This window comes from Ursus americanus, chromosome 28 (assembly GCF_024610735.1).
Source record: "Ursus americanus isolate L20-20 chromosome 28, mUrsAme1.1.p, whole genome shotgun sequence".
In the NCBI taxonomy this organism is placed as follows: domain Eukaryota; kingdom Metazoa; phylum Chordata; class Mammalia; order Carnivora; family Ursidae; genus Ursus; species Ursus americanus.
The window spans coordinates 36,434,578-36,452,409 of NC_142154.1; the positions used below are offsets into that span (position 1 = coordinate 36,434,578).

The 17,832-nt window shown below is 51.6% G+C and overlaps 1 protein-coding gene across 2 annotated transcripts in view; it reads left to right on the forward strand.

The window, feature by feature from the left end:
- The window catches only part of MEGF11 (multiple EGF like domains 11), a 216,994-nt gene that overhangs the window by 46,363 nt on the left and 152,799 nt on the right, over positions 1–17,832 (forward strand). For both annotated transcript variants that reach the window (XM_045810629.2, XM_045810631.2), the window contains exon 4: positions 642–734. In XM_045810629.2, the coding sequence (XP_045666585.2) occupies positions 642–734 (93 nt within the window). The remainder of the gene's footprint in view (positions 1–641; positions 735–17,832) is intronic.

The window sequence follows — 17,832 nt, forward strand, 5'->3', positions numbered from 1 at the left end:
AGGAGGCTGTAGCTTTTGACTGCGTGATAAGAAATTGCCAGGCACTTTCTAATTACAATTATCATCATCGTAGATGTCTCTCTTAATTACTTTCTTATAATTAGCTGTTGCTTTTTCCTCAGCATTTGTGTACTTTGCAGATTTGCTGACATTTGAGAGCCCCAAAATAGGGGCATTTGGGGAGGAGAGCAGGAAGGTGGGGGAAACGTGAGAGGAACCTGTTCTTTTCAGGCAACCTGATGCATTTCGGGGCCTTTGTAGAAAGACACCGGGAAAAGCAACCGATGGACGTGACCGGTCACAGGAGTGTGGATGTAGGGCGGGGGTTGGTGGAGGGTCCCCAAGTGTTCAGTCTTGGAGAGCATGTTCTTGAAAAGCTAAGGCTGCCCTTTCTCGGGCTTGGGTTTCCTTTTAGGAAACGAAGCTGGGACGAAGCACGCTCTTGTTGGATCCATTTCAGAGTTAATTAAATGACGCGGGTCAAGAGTAGCTTGATTTTTTCCCCCAAACCAGTGATGCATTCTGAGCAGCCCTGGGCCCCAGGGGATCATTACAAAGAGGTTTATGCTCTTTGACCAGATGGTTGGTTTTCAGTGTCTGTTCCTCTGCTTCCTCCCTCCCTCCCTCCCGGCCCCCTGCAGCCCTGTGTACGGAGGAGTGTGTGCATGGCCGCTGTGTTTCCCCAGACACCTGCCACTGTGAGCCCGGCTGGGGAGGACCCGACTGTTCCAGTGGTGAGTCTGGGGTCTTTGGGGGCCAGGGGGTCCCTTGGCTGTGGCTTGGGGTGGGGGGGGGCGTGCTGCGTGCATGCTGGCTACTTTGTGTTGGCCTGGGGCAGCCCAGGTGAGTGTGGACCTCAGGGAAGAGGCATCCTGCAGTTTATGTGGTGATATTGGGGTGGAAGGCTCCGGGGGCAGGAGAGTAATGGTTTGAGGGGTCTGGAGGAGCATTGTACATGACTTTTTTGGGAACCGTGGAGTATTTGTACAACTCTGACTCGGTGAAACACTTCTAGATATGGTCTTTTAAGGGTCGAAGTGGAACTGAGATGCTTTTGGGACCGCCGGACAGGGCCGGAGACTGCTGCTGCCCTCAGCAGCAGGGGGCATCGCCTCTGCCGTGGGGCTGGCCCCTGGGGGGGGGTGCACCTAGCAGCTGCTCGGGGACTCCTCTACCAAGAGCCCAGCTGAAGACAATTCTCGCTCTTCTGGCTCATTTCCCCTAAATGCTCACAGATGACCCTCCTTCCATTGGCACTTTTTGCAGTCAGTGGTTGGTCAACATTACGGTCTTACAGGATTTTCAAACAGGCTTTGATTAGTGTTGAAACCCAGTCTTCTTCCTGGTTTGAGCTGGGGTAGAGTGTCTCTTTTATTGTGACTTGAGTAGATAACATATCTAAGCCGATCCATTGGGCTCTAACCCCCAGTATTTCCCCATCATTGGGAGTCACCTCCCTGTTTCCCGTCCCAACGTGATTGTAATGGTCATGAAAACTTGAAGAGGGGAATGGTGGGTCCATGTTGGGCCAATGTGGTGCTCTTGCCCTTTTCCGCTGTCTCTGCTAGGGTGGAAACATCTAGTTACGGTCCTTTCTCCCAAGGGCCTTGGCTGGAGCCTCCCTGTCTACCCAGGATATGAGAACGTACCCTCTAGCAAGGCTGTTAGATGCGGTTTTGTTTTGAGTCTGGGTGGTTATCTCGGCTCGGGGGTCTGGGATCTGTTTGGGGTACTCAGGAAACTCCTCAATGGACTGTGGCCGCAGTGGCCTCCGCCTCCCACCTGTGTCACTGCTCTGAGGTGGGCCACGCTGAGCAACAGGGCCAGGGATTCCTCCCGACACTGAAAAGTAAACTTGAGGGACACGGGAAGGAAAGGAATGTGTTCCACCAGTCTTTCTGTGAACTGTAGGAAACGTGTGGGCTAGAATGTTCAAGAGCTTGCTCCCCACCCCCCGCGTTTTGTGTTACGTAACTTCGCTCACCACAAATCCTTGACGGAGAGCTAATTTGGATTAGGGGAACCCTGCAGGGACAGGTCTGCTTGCTGCATGCCGGATTACGATGTCAAGGGCAGCCTGTTGGAGGTTAGAAATACAGCCCTGAGTGCATGTCAACCACCGATCAGAGCAAGTGTGTGTAGTGTTCACTCTGTGCTGGACTGCACCAGGCCCGGGGTGGGCCCCGGAGGGTCTTTCCGACGTAGTCTGTGTCTTTCAGGGTTTCCCTTCTGGTGAAAGAAATGGAATGAAGGTGGCACTCAACTGAGCGGGCCTGTTTAGAGCAGTTTAGAGTAACTCTTGCCCCTAGAGTGAGTTTACCAAACAGACAGGGAAATGGCCTTGCTAGCTGCCAGCACAACACGGGACTGCCTCATTCCCCACCCCCAATTCAGTCATCAGACTCGGTGGCGAGCTGTTTCCCCGATTAAATCCATTTTCGTGGGCTGAAGAGCCACCACCCCTGTCTACTCAAAGGCATGGAAGTCCTGAAAGATGGGTTCCGACCCTGTCCTGGAACCAGCATCGAATGAAGGGAATTCATAGACTCTCACTTTCAAAATCATTCAGAGCACTGAAAGCTTAGGTGTCACCAAGAGCCTTCCAACTTCTGCTTGAGTCCCTCCACTCACAAGGAGCTCACTGCCTCCTGTGACAGTACGTCCTGACTGTTGGAAAGCTTCTCCTTCTGTTAAGTGGAAGGAGAAGCTTTTTACCAGTCGGTTCTCCCTCATGATAAGTCCAGAGCAGGGTGACGGGTCGCCATGATTCTCCTCGCCCTGTCTGGAATTTCTCTTGAGATCAGTGGACAAGGCCATGGACTGGGTACAGGACGAAGTTCATCAAAGAGCAGTTGGTAATAACCACTGGGGTTGCCTAGAAGAAACCAGAGTCCCCTTCCACGGCTCAGACCTTTGGGAATTAGAAGACAGTGATCACTTCTTTCCCCAAGTTTTAATTCTCCAAGCTCCTTTGTTTCTCATCTGACATGGTCTGATCTGCCTTCCCCATCTGGTTCCTCTCCATCGTCTGTGGCTTTTATTCCTCTTAAACTATCATTCCTAGGTCTGACCACACAACTGTAGGCTGGTATGGAAAAATAATCATAGAGGTAGGTACTATTTATTGAATTTTACGGTGCACTAGGCACTCCAGTTACCTTCTCACTTAATCTCCACAACGACCCTATGGAATAGAAATTATGATGAGTCCCATTTACAGATGAGAACGTTGACGCACAGAAAGGCTAACAAACTTTGCACGGACACACAGCGAATAAATGGTGAAGCTGGGACTATCCACCAAGCAAACACCTGAGTCCCAAACCTGAGCGCCTAAGGGTCACCTTCTTCCTCTAGGTGCTCAACCTCTATTAATACAGCCTAAGGCTAAAACAGGTCTTTGATGAGAAAACTGTGCTGCTCACAGGAGAAAGAAGGATCCGCTTGGAAAATGTGGCCCTGAGATCCTGTTCCGGAGGTAGACGAATCAGCCCCAGGGCACAAACTGTGACCGGAGGTTGTGCAAGCAATTTGAGCCCGCTTGCTAGCATCCCGCTGGATGCCTGTCTGCCTGAGTGTGCCTTAGGGTCTTGGGGGGGCCTGTGCCCCTGGGGTTGGGTGTCCTGCTCAGTGTGGCGTGTACTCCTGGAGATTTCTGTGTGGGAGCTGCCCATGGCCATGTCTATACATATGATTCCCTTGCAGGGAAGCTTGGATTTTTGTTCAGTTGAAAGCATCATTCTTGTTGTTGTTGTTTCTGATTCTAAAATCACACCTGTTCATGTTAAAAAGAAACTTCAAACTGCACCTGAATCCTACAGAAAGGTTACACACACACACACACACACACACACACACACACACGTACGCACGCACGCACGCACACACGCACATGCATTTGGGTGCTTGCCCTCCGTGTCATTTCTCCACATATTTGCACTGAGAGCTATGTCTGGATACAACTTTTATGAATTAGATCATGTCTGTGTGCTGTTCTGTAACTTCTTAAATTTAAATCAGTCATGCACTGATATCTTTGTCAATAAACATGACTCTCCCTTTATTTTTAAAGACCTTCATAGAGTTTTCTTCTGTGGATCACCAGAAGTATTTGGTCTCTTGTTGATAGGCTTTTAAGTTGTTTTGGGGTTTTTCACTATTGTAAGGAAGGCCCCACCATCCTGTGTTCAGGATCCTTGGGGCTTGTTGATTTCAGAATTTGTTTTTTTGAGTTTAGAAATGTGTGTGGTGACTATAGGTCTATGACCTGTACCCCCAGAGGGGTCTGGACAGCACCCTGGGATGAGACACAGTAATGTTTCTGAATAGGACTATTCCACTTAGGGGCATCAAGGCAATACAGAACCACAAATCAGTTCCGTGAAGATCTGGCCTCTAACTGAATTTTGGTGCTGAACTTTAAAAAAAATGTTCTTTTGGGCTTTTTAGGGATTTTTGGATTGTGGGCAAGGGACTGTGGCCCTGTGTAAGAAAAAAAAAATCTACAGTGATTCTTCTTGTGCATATATCTTTGCCCATTTGTCCTGATTTCTTCCTAGGATAAATTCCTGGAAGAGGCAGGGAGGGTTATAAAGATCCATCATCCTACCGCCTGCCTTGCCCTGCCCTTCGTGGCTGCCAAGGCATTTATGACTTTGACAGTTGTGAAGGGGACAGATTCAGTCCTGGGGTGGGGCTGGGAGACTTTTCATTATTTTCCAGACTTACAACCCCATAGCCTAATTTCTTTAAGGCCTGGACTAAATTCTTTCTGCTCCATAAAGAAAGTGAGGTGATGCTGGTTTGCCTGGCCAGCAGGCATGTAAGTTATTGTGGATAATTCCGAGGTGTTAGAAGGACCCGTACGGGGAAGTGGAGTGGCTGCATGCTTGGTCATAAACCTCCATCCCATATCATAACGAGGAGTAAAAGAATGAAATGTCAGTTTACACTGAATAAAGACGACAGAGTGACTGTTATTAAATTGCACTAATCTCACAAGTGGAGATAAAAAGAAAAAAAAGTTTTCCTATATTGAATATCTAGCTTTTTAAAGTAATTAGGAATATTAAAGCACTGACAATGATTGAGATAGAAACATTATTCATAACTTTTATTTCCGCACTGGGCACTGATCCAGTATATTTCATTTATGAGGTTTCAGCTGTAAGGAGAGGGACGTGAGCCAATTCCTAAATTAAATATGCCCTGTTAACTTTTATAAATGATACCCAAGAATCAACTTGGAAATTTAAGCCTTCATTGTATTATTTAATTATTGTATTTCCTGGGTCCTGCTTCTCTGCCTCCCATCCCACGATGCTTTGTGCTTTGGGTTCAGGGCTCTAGCGTGATGTTTTGGTTTGGGTCTTGGGGCTCCCCAGAGTGGCTGGGGTACACATGAGAGGGAAGCCTGCCCCTCCACCTCCCTACTGTCCCCCCCTCTTTCTTGGATTCCACCGAACGTGTTTCATCCATGTGCACAGACCACGTGCGGGACAGTAAAACCTCCCTCACTACTCCGTGGTTCACTGTCGGACGCCGTCTCCCCACCACCCCACCCTGGCACGAGGCAGGACTGCGGCCCCCAAGGACCGAGGCCCCCAAGGACCGAGGCAGCAGGAACCGTGTTGGGTCACCACCAAGAGTAGCTCCTGCCAAAGCAAATGGGCTCTTATCTTGAATGGTGTGTGGGACCCTTGGCCGACTTGGCTTTCGGTTATCCTTGCAGAATAAAATAAAACATTTACCAGCTCAGAGAGAGGCCCACGCGCCCAAACTAGCCTGAGTCCGCGCTTTTCAAACTAAGGTGTGGGTTTACTAGAGTTGTGTGCACGTGCATGTGATAAAATATACACAACATAGAATTTACCCTATTTTAACCATTTTTAAAAAAGATTTTATTTATTTAGAGTGCGTGCATGCTCACAAACGGAGGTGGGGGCAGAGGGAGAAGCAGACTCCCCGCCGATCAGGGAGCCGGACAACGGGGCTGGATCCCGGGATCCTGAGATCATGACCTGAGCCGAAGCAGATGCTTGACTGACTGAGCCACCCAGGCGCCCCCCATTTTAACCATTTTTAAATGAACTGGTCTGTGGCATTAAGTACATTCACGCTATTGCGCAATCATCATTATTATGCATCTCCAGACTTTTTCATCTTCCCCAAATGAAGCTCGGTACCCATTACACACTAGCTCGCGCTCTCCTCTCCCCTTAGTCATAGCAGCCACATTCTATTTCCCGTCTCTAAGAATCTGATCATTCTAGGTAGCTTACATAATATCTTTCTTTCTGTGGCTGGCTTATTTCACTTAGCATAATATCTTCAAGGTTCATCCATACTGTCGCATGTGTCGGAACTTCTTTGCTTTAGAAGGCTGGGTAACATTCCATTGTCTGTACATACCTCACTTTGTTTACCTGTTCATCCATCAGTGGACACGTGGGTTACTTCCACCTTTTGACTACTATCAGTAATGCTGCCAGGAGCACAGGTCTACAGATAGCTTTTCTGCTTTCGCTTCTTTGGGGTATATACTTCTTTGGATCGCTGATCTGGAAGTGAAACACTGGGTCAAGTGATAATTCTACATTTAATTTTTTGAGGAACCGTCATACCTCATTCCACAGCATCTGTACCATTTTACATTCCCATCAGCAATGCCCAAGGGTTCCCCTTTCTTTACATCCTTGCCAACACTTGTTATTTTCTGTTTTTTTTTTAATCGGAAAATCCCCGTAGGTGTGAAGTGGTATCTCATTGTGGTTTTGATTTGCATTTCCCTAAACTAGTGATGTCAAGCATCTTTTCATGTGCTTAAGACTATTTGTAGATCTTCTTTGGAAAAATGTCTACTCAAGTCCTTTGCCTATTTTTTAGTTGGGTTGTTCGTTGTTATTGACCTGTAGGAGTTCTTTATATATTTGGGATATTAATCCCTTACCGGGTATATGATTTGCAAACATTTTCTCTCATTCAGTGGGTTGCCTTTTTGCCCTGTTAATTAGGGTCCTTTCATGCACAAAAGTTCTAATTTTGATGAAGTCCAATTTATTTATTTTTCTTCTGTTGCCTGTGCTGTTGGTGTCCTAGTCAAGAAATCACTGCCAAATCCAATGTCATGAAGCTTTTCCTCTATGTTTTGTCTAAGAATGTTATCATTTTTAGCTCTCGCATTAAGGTTTTGATCCATTTTGAGTTAATTTTTGCATATAGTATAAGGAAGGGGTCCAACTTAGGTTTCTTTGCACATGGATATCAAGTTTTCTGAGCACCATTTGTTGAAAAGACTTTGGCTAAAGATTTTTGAAGCTATGGAGTTTTTTTTCCACTATGTAATGGTATATTAGTTATCTGATAAGTAATTTTAAACATTGCTCCCTCTATTAAAACAAATAAAGATTGATTATAGAAATAAATGCAGAATTGGCATGCTTTAAAAAAAACAAACCAAAAATATGATTATTTGAGCCTTTGGTGGACCTTTTGGAGCTTTGCCACCAGACCTCCCCGGGGCGCAGGGCTAATTTAGGGGTAAAGTTTGGGAAGCAGTGGAAAAGGCAAGAAGTCCATAAACAGAACTACATTTCCCAGTGCTGATGACTGTTTGCAAGGATGGTTGAAAGCGAGATCAGGCCCTGAATCCCTTTCCCCACTGCCTTCTTGGGCACTCTGTCTTCCCCCCAGCACGCTGGGCTGTCTGCAGTCCCCCCACTATCTGTGTCTGGGCTCCTTGGCTCTGGATTGGCGTAAAGCCTCTGGCCCAGCCCACACTACCTCGTCTTGGGTGTTCCAGGGTCTCTGCATTCTCTGTAGTGCTCAGTGCTGGCCCTCCATGGTTGTGAGTCATATGAACCTCCCAGTGCTGTTTTCTTGAGGATTTCTTCACATCTCTTTCATTGAGCCACCAATTCCTGGAATAGAGTATCAGACAGTAGGGCCTGGGATCCGGGAACCAAATCTGAGATCTCCTGATTTAACCTGAAACCACTGAATCAAGAGCTAGGAGGGACCATAGAAATTATCGGGTCTGCTTGCACTTTACAGATGGGCAGACCGAGGTCCGAGAAAGGAAACTGCTTCTGGGGTGACCCAGGGAGGTCATGGCGGAGCTGTGGCTTGATCCTGGGTCTCCTGACTCCCATGCCTTTTGTCTCCCACCAGCCACTCTAGTTGTTCAGGGCCGGAGTTATCGTAGACGCAGAGGGATCTCATTATACCAAAGCAAATAGACCAAGTTGTTCTATAGACTTCTGTGCAGATAACCTAAAGGTTCCCAATCCTCCTCGTTCCTTCTTAGCCTAGGCCTAGAGCACGGACTCTTGGCCACAGGTCAGGCCAGGGCACTGGGATTGGATATTTCCAGAGGGGCCAACCCTGTGCGGCTTGAAAAGTACATCAGGGAAGGGTCCTCGTCTCAGGGGCCCCGGACACACTTCTCACTGATGGACACGGATACATCGTACTCTGGAAGCTTAGGACATGAGTGCAAAGCAAAAGTACAGGATGTCGGCTGGGGTTCCTGCCTCTGTCCTGGGGCAGGTGAGGGGGGCCCAGAAGGACACGGGCAGGGCTTGAAGGGGGAGTGAGTGGGCCTCGCCATATAGGCCTGCTGGCAAGGGCCACTCCCAAAACTTAGGGGCTCCTCCTCCGTGACGAATGGGGTGAGGAGCGTAAGTGTGCGGGGCCATGGGGTCTGAGCAGGAAGGTGAATGGGGCTTCCTGCTCCCGCCGCGTGCAGATGCCCCACGCACACGATCTCATTCCATCTCCTGGCGGCTTGGAGAGGTCATGTGGTTATCTCCATTTTACAAAGCAACCAAAGCTCAGGGCAGTAGAGTAACTTCTGACCTCCACCCGGCTAACGGGGGGCACATTTGAACGCAGAACTGTGTTCTTCCTACAGCTCCATGCTGCCTCCAAAGAAATGGAAGTCCTGTGCCATAAAACACAGGAAAGCTGGCTGCAGGTCATACCTCTGCCTGGGTGACCCTAGTTAAGTCCTCCCCTCTCTGTGAGCCTCAGTTTTCTCCTCTGTGAAATGGGGAGGTTGGCGTAGATATCCCACTCTTAAATCCCATAATGCTCTGTTTCTGGGAAGACAGAATCCAGCATCGCCTCATCAAGGGCCCTGCTGACCTTCCCACTGACCTCTGGGGAGGGGGTCTTCTCTCCCCTGCCCCCACGCACGGCCCTCCTGCCATTCTCTCTCCTCATTCTGGGACCTGGGAGAGGAGTGGGGAGGAGGACAGCCACGGGCGGGGGCCGCCGTGACTCACATCCTTGCCTCCCCCGGCAGGGTGGGGGGGTTCCTGGTGAGCCCTCGGCCACCTCAGCTGGGGGGGGGCGGTGTACGGAGGGGCGTCGTGCCGCCAGGGAGGCAGCCGCTGCTCCCCGGCTGTGTTTTCACTCCGCTGAGCCGGCTGTCGAGGTGAAAGCAACTTCAGATGACTCACCCAAAGCAGTTACGCTTGCTTCTCGCGTGTGCGGCTCTGCCCAGCCCGCGGCCCCTCGCAGAACCGCCTGGGCCGCCTTCTGGCGGCATCTGGTGCGCCCGTGGGCCTCCCCGGGACAGTGGGCTCCGTGTCAGCAGCGCGCACTGGGGCGCAGTCACCGTGACGGGAACAGAAGGGAGAGGCGGATGCGGCAGCAAATGCTTTTTCAAGGTCTGTGCGTAAGAGAAGCTGCTATTCACCCCAGAATTCTAATTTTGAACAAAAGAGAAGTCAGTAGCCAGGGCCACCGGCCCCGCTGGCTCCGTGTTCTCTGTCCCTTGAGTTCCACTTAATGCACATTGAGCACTTCTCCGAGGACAGCACTGCCGGGGGTCCAGGCTGGGGGGGGGGATTTAGGGATGTGGAGGGCATGGCCCCCATCCTCAGGGAACTTGGAGCAGAAGCCAGAACTATTAGCACAGAGAGGAGGGAGCTGGAAGAGTCCAGGGGGAGAGGAGGCTCTGGCTTTCATGGGCGGGGACACCTGGAAGGTTCAGCGGGGGAGGGTGCAGGAAGGAAGGAACTGGGTGTGTGCCAGGTCCCCAACATAATGGCCTTGCGTGTGTCTTATGATGAAGAAACTGAGGCACAGGTGAAGTGATGGCCTGAGGTCCCACAGCTGGTGAGCGTCACAGGTGGGTCTGCCTGGCTTTTTGTCCACAGAAAACAGGGATAAGAAGGGCGAGAACCAACTCACTCGTGAGGAGCCTATGGTGGAGGCTGAAAGAGACCTCAGCCCAACTGCTGCCTGAGTCCTGAGGGGCTGGGGCTTCAGGGGAAGGATGGCAAGAAGGCGGTTTTGTCCTTGGCTGTCCCCTCCCCCCAGCCCTGGCTCCCTCCTTTTAAGACCCCCCCCACCCCCAGCCTTGGCTGTGTTCTGGAAGCTAGTGAAGAGGTTTATGTCCTCCCTCCCAGAGTTTCTTCCTCTCCTGAGGTGTCTCTCAGGAGAAATGGGGAATGAGAAGGAGCAGATGCTGGGGTGCTCTGTCCTCATAGGGGTCCAGACCACTGTGGGGGTGAGGATGAGGCTGGGTTGGGGGCAGCCTGTGGAGACCCCAAAACACAAGCCTGAGGGCGGCTGGTCTCCCCACCCCATCTCTACCCCAGAACTGGCCCTTGCTCCTGTGATGATACCCACCAGGAAAGGAAGGAGACCTAAGGGCCTCCTTCCCAGGTCCAAGAGAGGCAGGCCATGGGGGAGAAAGGGGCATGGGATACCTCCGGCACCTTGAGGGAGGGCAGCCCGTCAGGCCTTCCCCGCATCCCCCTGTGCCTCTCAGATCAGGGGAGCTATTGGGACCAGTCCCATCCGAGCAGGATCAAGGGTCAGGCAAGGCCTGTGTGGCCTCTCCTAAAAGTCAGTTTTTGTTTGAGAATTCCAGACACAGGGTAACCTGGAGCCTGTGCGAGCTGCGTGTTCGAGGGGGCTGTCAGAGGGTGGGGGAGGGAGGCACATTCTGCCAGACTCAGCTCCGGCCATCTGCTCCCTGAGAACAAAATTAATAAATAAGTGACACACAGGGAGTCTCACGAACCGGGGGAGGGGGAGGGGGTGGGAGAACCCGCGTACAATGTGACAAAAGCAGAACAGAATGGCAGCGGCCAAGCTGGCGTCTTCGTGTGGGGCTGGCAGGCAGTGCCGCCACCCCTCCCCGGCCCCACTCAGGCATGAAAAGGACACTGTGCCCACCCCCGACGCATGCATGCACACACACACGCACACGTAAGCACACGGCCTTGCTTCCAGAATGGGCGCGTGGGCCGAGTCTCCATGGGAAACCGCCCCTCTGGGAAGGGAATCTCGAACTGTGCCATCTTGGCCCCAGCAGCCTAGAGAACTCTCTGGAACTCTGACTGCTTTGGGGGGGGGGATCATCTCGGGGGCAGCCCAGACCTGCAGCATGCTGGGCACCCCTGGAGATGGGGGTTCGATCTCTCTTCATCCTCCTGCTGCCTGCTGAGGTGGGCGTGACCACCCATGTGCTGTGGTCGAGGCCGCGAAGGTCACTCAGCGGCTCCAGGGTGTGTGCTGTCTCCACTCAGGAATATTTCCACCGGAGCGTGCGGCTGTGGAAGAGGAGGCATTCGAGGCTGCAAGGGAGGGAGGTCTGGCCTTTGCTCTCGCTTACGCTTCTGTCCGAACTCACATCAGCACTGACTATCCATGCCGTCCTTTTCGTTATTCATGGTGATTCATGATGATTCGTGATTACCCCCATCTTTCAGATGAGGGAGCAGAGACCCAGGGAGGTTGAGTACCTGGTCCGAGGGCATTAGGTGTCAGAGTTAGGATTTGAACCCAGGCAGTCTGTTTCTGGAGACCGCACTTACAACTCGGTTCACGCTTCTTTACAGGGCCCCCTCGCTTCCCTCTCCAGACCCTCCCATACTTGGGAGGTAGGGAGGGAATAAGAGCAAATTGGGCCATGTCACTTTGCTCCCCTTTGCCTGCCGGGAAGTGTCCCCAGCTCCTTGGCCAGGCCTGTAAGGCTCCTCTGGGTCTGATGCCTGCCTAGTTTTTAGCCTCATTTCCCATCGCTGCACACCACCCCCCTCCCCGCCCCACCTTCCTTTATTCGCTGACCCATTGCTCTTTGGCTTTTAAAGCTCAGCTCAGATACCATCCTTGCTGTGACACTTCCCGATTCCCACAGACCTTGACTACACATGGCCAGTGTGGTCCATGCCACCCTGGACAATCAGCGTTTGATGGCGTGTTTGCTAGCCTCTCAGTCCCCGTGCCCTGCGACTGTCCCCACGGCGGGGCCCAGGGCTTGTCTCTGTGACTCCGGGGCCCTGCATGCTGCAGGTGCGTGAGGGGCGCTCAGCACAGTGCTAAGTGGGGTCCAGTGGATTCCCTCTCTCATTTTATTGTGTTTTGGTTCCTGGATGATGATCTCATGGTGGTGCCAGGACTAGGGAGGAGTACGGGGCTCTGGGCTGGCTGCTTGGGAGAATTCAAAGTCAAGTCCTTTGATTTTCCGAAAGTTCTCACCTACCAGTGTCTCCCAGGGGCGTGTTCCCAAGGATTGTTAGGTGAGGCCAGGAGTCAGGTTGGTCCTTCAGAAGAAGCAGAGATCACGTGTAGCTGGGAAAGTGGGAACGATACCAAGAAAACATTGGAACTAGAGCTCCAAGAAGGATGAGATTTGAAGTGTCGGTCGTCAGGTACAGGAAGAGAGGGCATTCCAGGCGGAGAGACGCGCCTGCAGCAGAGGCCACCTGGTGCAGGAGTGGGAGCCAGGCAAGGTGGGGCGGGACACTATTCTGTGGACCTTGGGGAGCTCCCGAAGGCTCACTTTTCATCAGCCAAGTCTATTGTTTCCCACTGGGGCAACCTCTGAACTCTTCCTTCTCCCAACTAACCTGTGACCAGGTCTGGGCCGAGGTCTGGGAACAGAGAACACTCTGGAGGCTCTGATCAGCCCTCCAGTCCTGGCTAACCCCCCGGGCCAGCTGGGCCACGCTCTCCTTCCCTTGTCCCCGACTGGAGGCCACTGAAAAACGTATGGCAGGCTAACTTGGCATGGTGTGGGGAGCAGATGGGATGAGGAGGAGGGAGACCGCCATGATTAAGAGTTGGTGAATGGATCTGGGCAGGGGGTGACCCACAGAGGCCAGGTTGGATGTATTCTGATACCCTTCTGCCTCCTTGGCCGGACCAGGGAACACAGATCTGATGGTCCATGGGATGTCCAGGCAGAGCGCCTGAAACAGCCTTATTGGCCTCTAGGATCTCTGACTCCCAGCCTGCCCGTCAGGGGCAGTCCTACTCTCCACCTCCCATCCTCAGACAGCAGTGGGGTCCCCAGGTGGGCAGCAACTGCCCAACAGGGCTACAGCCGCAGAAGCAGCAGCCAAACTGGGGAATCTGTCACCCTCTAATAAGGAAAGCCCATTTTGGCAGGCTGGGTAATAGGCCTCAAATTGAATAATTAATAAAGTTATAAAAATATGTCTACTATATGGCCAGAATAATTCAGCCCAATTAGAAGCAATTATTTCTTGCAGTTATGCCACTTGGTATATTTTACGAACAGCTGCAGCAGGATTCCCAGCTTCGGCTGCCGGCTTGAGAGGTTCTGTTGACACCAAATCTTCCCCTAGGGGATTGTCCAGATGAGGAACATCCACCCATCCATTCATCCACCCATTTAACTACGTGTCAGTGTATCTCTGTCTGTCCATCGTTCCGTCTGACCATTCATCTATCCATCCCTTCATCCACTCCTCCATCCATCTGTCCATCTGTGCATGCATCCATTTGTCCATCCATTCATCCGTCTGTCCATTCAACAGATGCTTCTTGAGCCCCTTCCTTGTGCCAGACACAGTGCTGAGTTCTGGAAAGGTGGAGACAAGTAAGACCCTGCCCCAGTCCCTGCCCAACGAGCCCCCAGCCCAAGCAAGTGGACCTTGCAGTAATACACGCTGTCATTCCTATTCCTGTTCTGAGGTCCTGCTGAATAGGGTTTTTGTCCTTCATCTCTTTCTTTGTACCCTAGGGATACGTCAAGAGTTATTTGGACTTAAACCTGGCTTGTGTTAGGTAATAGATTCCTTCCCTATATGGTCAGCTCATTCCCCTACATCTGAGAGCTTAGGGATCTGCTGGCTTCAAACTCCCCACTACTCGGGTCTCAACCTTTTATCAGGTGGAGATCAAGAGATGTGGGATCCAGCTCCACCCTGGCCCCTGCTTTCAATGTGATCGGGACCAGACATTTCGTTGGTTCACCTGTGAAGTATGAAGAATCAGTGTGCTACTGTGCGCTCCCAGGGATGACCGAAGTCAAGATGCTTGGGGCCACCTGTTGGAGACCCAAACTGGCTTTCTGGAACACTGGACATACATTGAATTCTGAGTTAAATCAACACATAACTTTACGTAGACCTGCTGCAGGAAATCCTTCCATAAAGCCAATGCTCTTTTGCCGGTGAAGATACCCTCTTTCTGAATTCTCTGCCTGGACATTGAGACTTTTTTTTATAGTGCAGCAAACCCATGACTCAATTCATTAAGTCTCCACAGGACCCTTGCTGTAAGCCCAGCTCTCTGCTGGACACACCTGACAGAATTATCCAGTGAGTTATATCACGGGCACCAAACATTTACTAGGGGTCTGCTCTGGGGATGCAGAAAGACCTCAGCTTTCACCCTGCTCTCGAGTCCGCCTCTCTGACATGGGTCCCCTTTTGCCTCATTGTGGACCAGAATGTCATAGCTGGCAGAGCAAAGTAAAAAGGCAAACCCCCGACTGGGACAAGACACCCCTAACACGTACAGTCCACAAAGGGTTACTATCCAGACCAGGTGTTTTTAAATCCTACCGATCGATAAGATCAACCATTCAAACCCTGGCAAAGAATATAAACATGCGCTTCACAGGACAAGGGTATTTTGATGGGCAGTAAGCACATGAAAAGAAGCTCACTCCCTGGCAATCAGGGAAGTGCAAATTCCACTTGAGAGATGCCACCTTATCCCACTCAACAATGTGGGGAAAACCAGTTTCTCATACAACCAGGTGTTAGCGAGGCTGCAGGCAAACGGACCCTCTTACGCGCTGCTGGTGAGAGAGCGTGAATTTAGGGAGCCACTTGGCAATTTTAAATAAAGCCAAAGATCATCCCAACCCCATCATACCCTGTTTCTCAAACATGTTCTCCTATCACAGGCTGGGTTAAGAAACACATTTCGCGTTGTGTCCCGGCACACACACACACACACACACACACACACACACACACACACAGGCACCTGCTGATGTTTTACAGTCTCTTCGAGTTAATTGTTGTAAAGGGTTTTTGTGACCTTTGACATTCATTTCGGGACGCTCTTCGCTCTTCGGGTTCCAGGGTAGGGCTTTGGAAAGCTCGTCCCCAGGGAGCTTCTCCAGCCTGTGTCCCTGCATCGTTTGCAGTGGTGAAAAGCTGCAGGGAGCGCAGCGGTCCCTCAAGAGGGGACTGGATGACTGGTAATATATTCATACAGTGGAATCTCCACAGCAGTTGAATGAGCTAGCGCCGTACCCGTCTACTTGCATGAATCGCAAATATATGATATTGAGTGAAAAAAGCAAGTTGCAGAGGGCTACATACATCCCCCATAATCATCATTTATATGAAGTTCAAAAGCCTGCGAAATAATGAATATGCTATTTGCGGGTCCATTCAGATGTAGTGAAAGTATAAAACCAGGCATGGCAATGATAAATGCTGAAGTTGGCCTTCGGTTGCCCCCGGCAGGGAGGAGGGGGAGAGGGGAGGGAGGGCTAGGGAGGGCTACCCAAGGAGTTTCAGCTGTGTGCGGTTTTATTCGAAAATGCAGACATCTATAGCAAAAGTGGGGAATGATGAGACTTGTTGGGCAAATATCCTCTGCTATAATTTTCTCCATGCTTTACAGTGTACTCAAAATACTCCATGTGCAGAGGAAAAGGCCGTCACCTTTTTCTCTCCCTGGCAAGCCCCCAAGCTCAGGCGAAGAAAGACAATGTGTTGGTCTGTGTTAAACTTAAGTGTCTTTTTCGTTCGATTTAGTTCAACAGATGCTTACTGAGCCCCTACTAAGGGTCCGTCAGTGCCAGATGTGAGGTGCGGGACAGGCAGCAAGGCAGGGAGGATATCGCGAGTGAAAACTGGGAGCTTGGCGAGGGCACGGGCCGCCCATCATGTCTGCCGCAGAAAGCAGATAAACTGTGCAGGCCACCGAGCAGGGCCCGGGTCTCCCTGGGGGGATCAGGGAGGGCTCCCTGGAAGAGGTGAGGACTGAGATGGGCCTTGAAGGATGGGCGGGGATTGATCGATAAGGGACTCCGGAGACGAGAGGAATGTGGAGCTCCAGGAAGTGCAGGTCTGTGTGGGAAAGAAGAGGTGGCAGCTCAGGCCTCTGGACTGAAACCCTGCAGCTGAGATGGTGAGTTGCACCTTTGTCTGCAGCGCCCGGCAGGAGCCAGACCAATGGAGTGGAGGACTGGGGCTAATTCCTCACGGGGGCTGCGGAGCCCGGGGCTCCTGGAGGCTGCGGGAGATGGTAGACAGCCTGCCCTCCGCAGAGGGGCCCGGCCTCTCAGCAACAGCCCGCTGCCCTCCCATGCTCAGAGGAGGGCGCCAGTGGGGAAGAGAGGGACAAGGTTCTGCTCCAGTCCCAGACTTCAAATTTATTTGACCAGCTCCCAATAAATTCCTCACGCCACAGGCCTCACCATCCATCTCAGGATGGCGGGGCAAAGGCAGAGGTGGGGGTGGACGGCACAGGAAGCGTCTGTCTCAGATTGCTCAGGGACCTGTCCACATGTCTTGCCAGGAGGCAAGCCCCTAAATCCTCCTCTGACTTGCTCCCCTCCTAGTAAATCTGAATAGTTTAAAATAACTCCCTCCGACCTCGAGGCTGGAGCCAACTTGGTGTCATCCATCAGCCCTGGCCGATTTCTTATTAAGGTTTTGCTGTTCCCTTGGAAAAGTCGCCACCCTAAATCAAAGGGCCGCTAGGGCTGGGGAGAAACAGAGGAGCTGGAGACAGTGGGGTGAAAGCAAGTCGGGAAGGTGAGGTTCTAGTCCTAGTGGGGGCAAGATAGATGACCTTCCCGGGCCCTGGCTCTGCAGCATCTCCAGGGCTCCAGGGACGTGAGCTGTCTAAGGTCCCTACAGTTTGAAAGGGCTGCCTGGGAAACAGCTCAGAGGGGAGCACCTTCCCCCAGGAAGGCTCAGGTAAAGTGGGCTCCCGGCGCTGAGCGCGCTCACCCTTCACCGAGGAGTGCATTTCACTTCGGACATCTGTGTTGGATGCCAGCTGGGCATTCCAGGCCGTTCTGGGTGCTGGAGAGACAGCAGCAAACAAGACAGAGCATGTGCCTTCATGGGGCTTACCTTCTAGCGAGGGAGACAATTAGGCGCAGAAATAAACACGGTAACTTTCAGATGTTGGTATGAAGAAAATAAGACAGAGTAGTAAGTTCAAGGGAGAGAGGCAGGGTGGTTAGGCAAGCCTCCCCGAGGAGGGACATTTGAGCCAAGACTTAGATGATAAAAAGCAAAGACCAAGGGTTCCTGTGTTGGTAAACCCTAGGACTTGGTCTATTTTTGACCCAGCAGAACAGAATTTGTTTCATGCGTACAGGACAGTTGCTAAGCAGGCTCTGTTTAGGATTTATGAATGGACAGGCAGGTTCCTGCCCACACAGCGCCTTCAGTCTAGGGGTTGTGATTACCCCGCTACCCGAGGAATAATAGGACGGGGGGTTCCAGGTGGGACCGCGCGTTGTGCTGAAAGCTCAGAGGAGGCACAGGGCCCTTCCAGTTGCGATGAGCAGGGAAGAGCTCCTGGAGG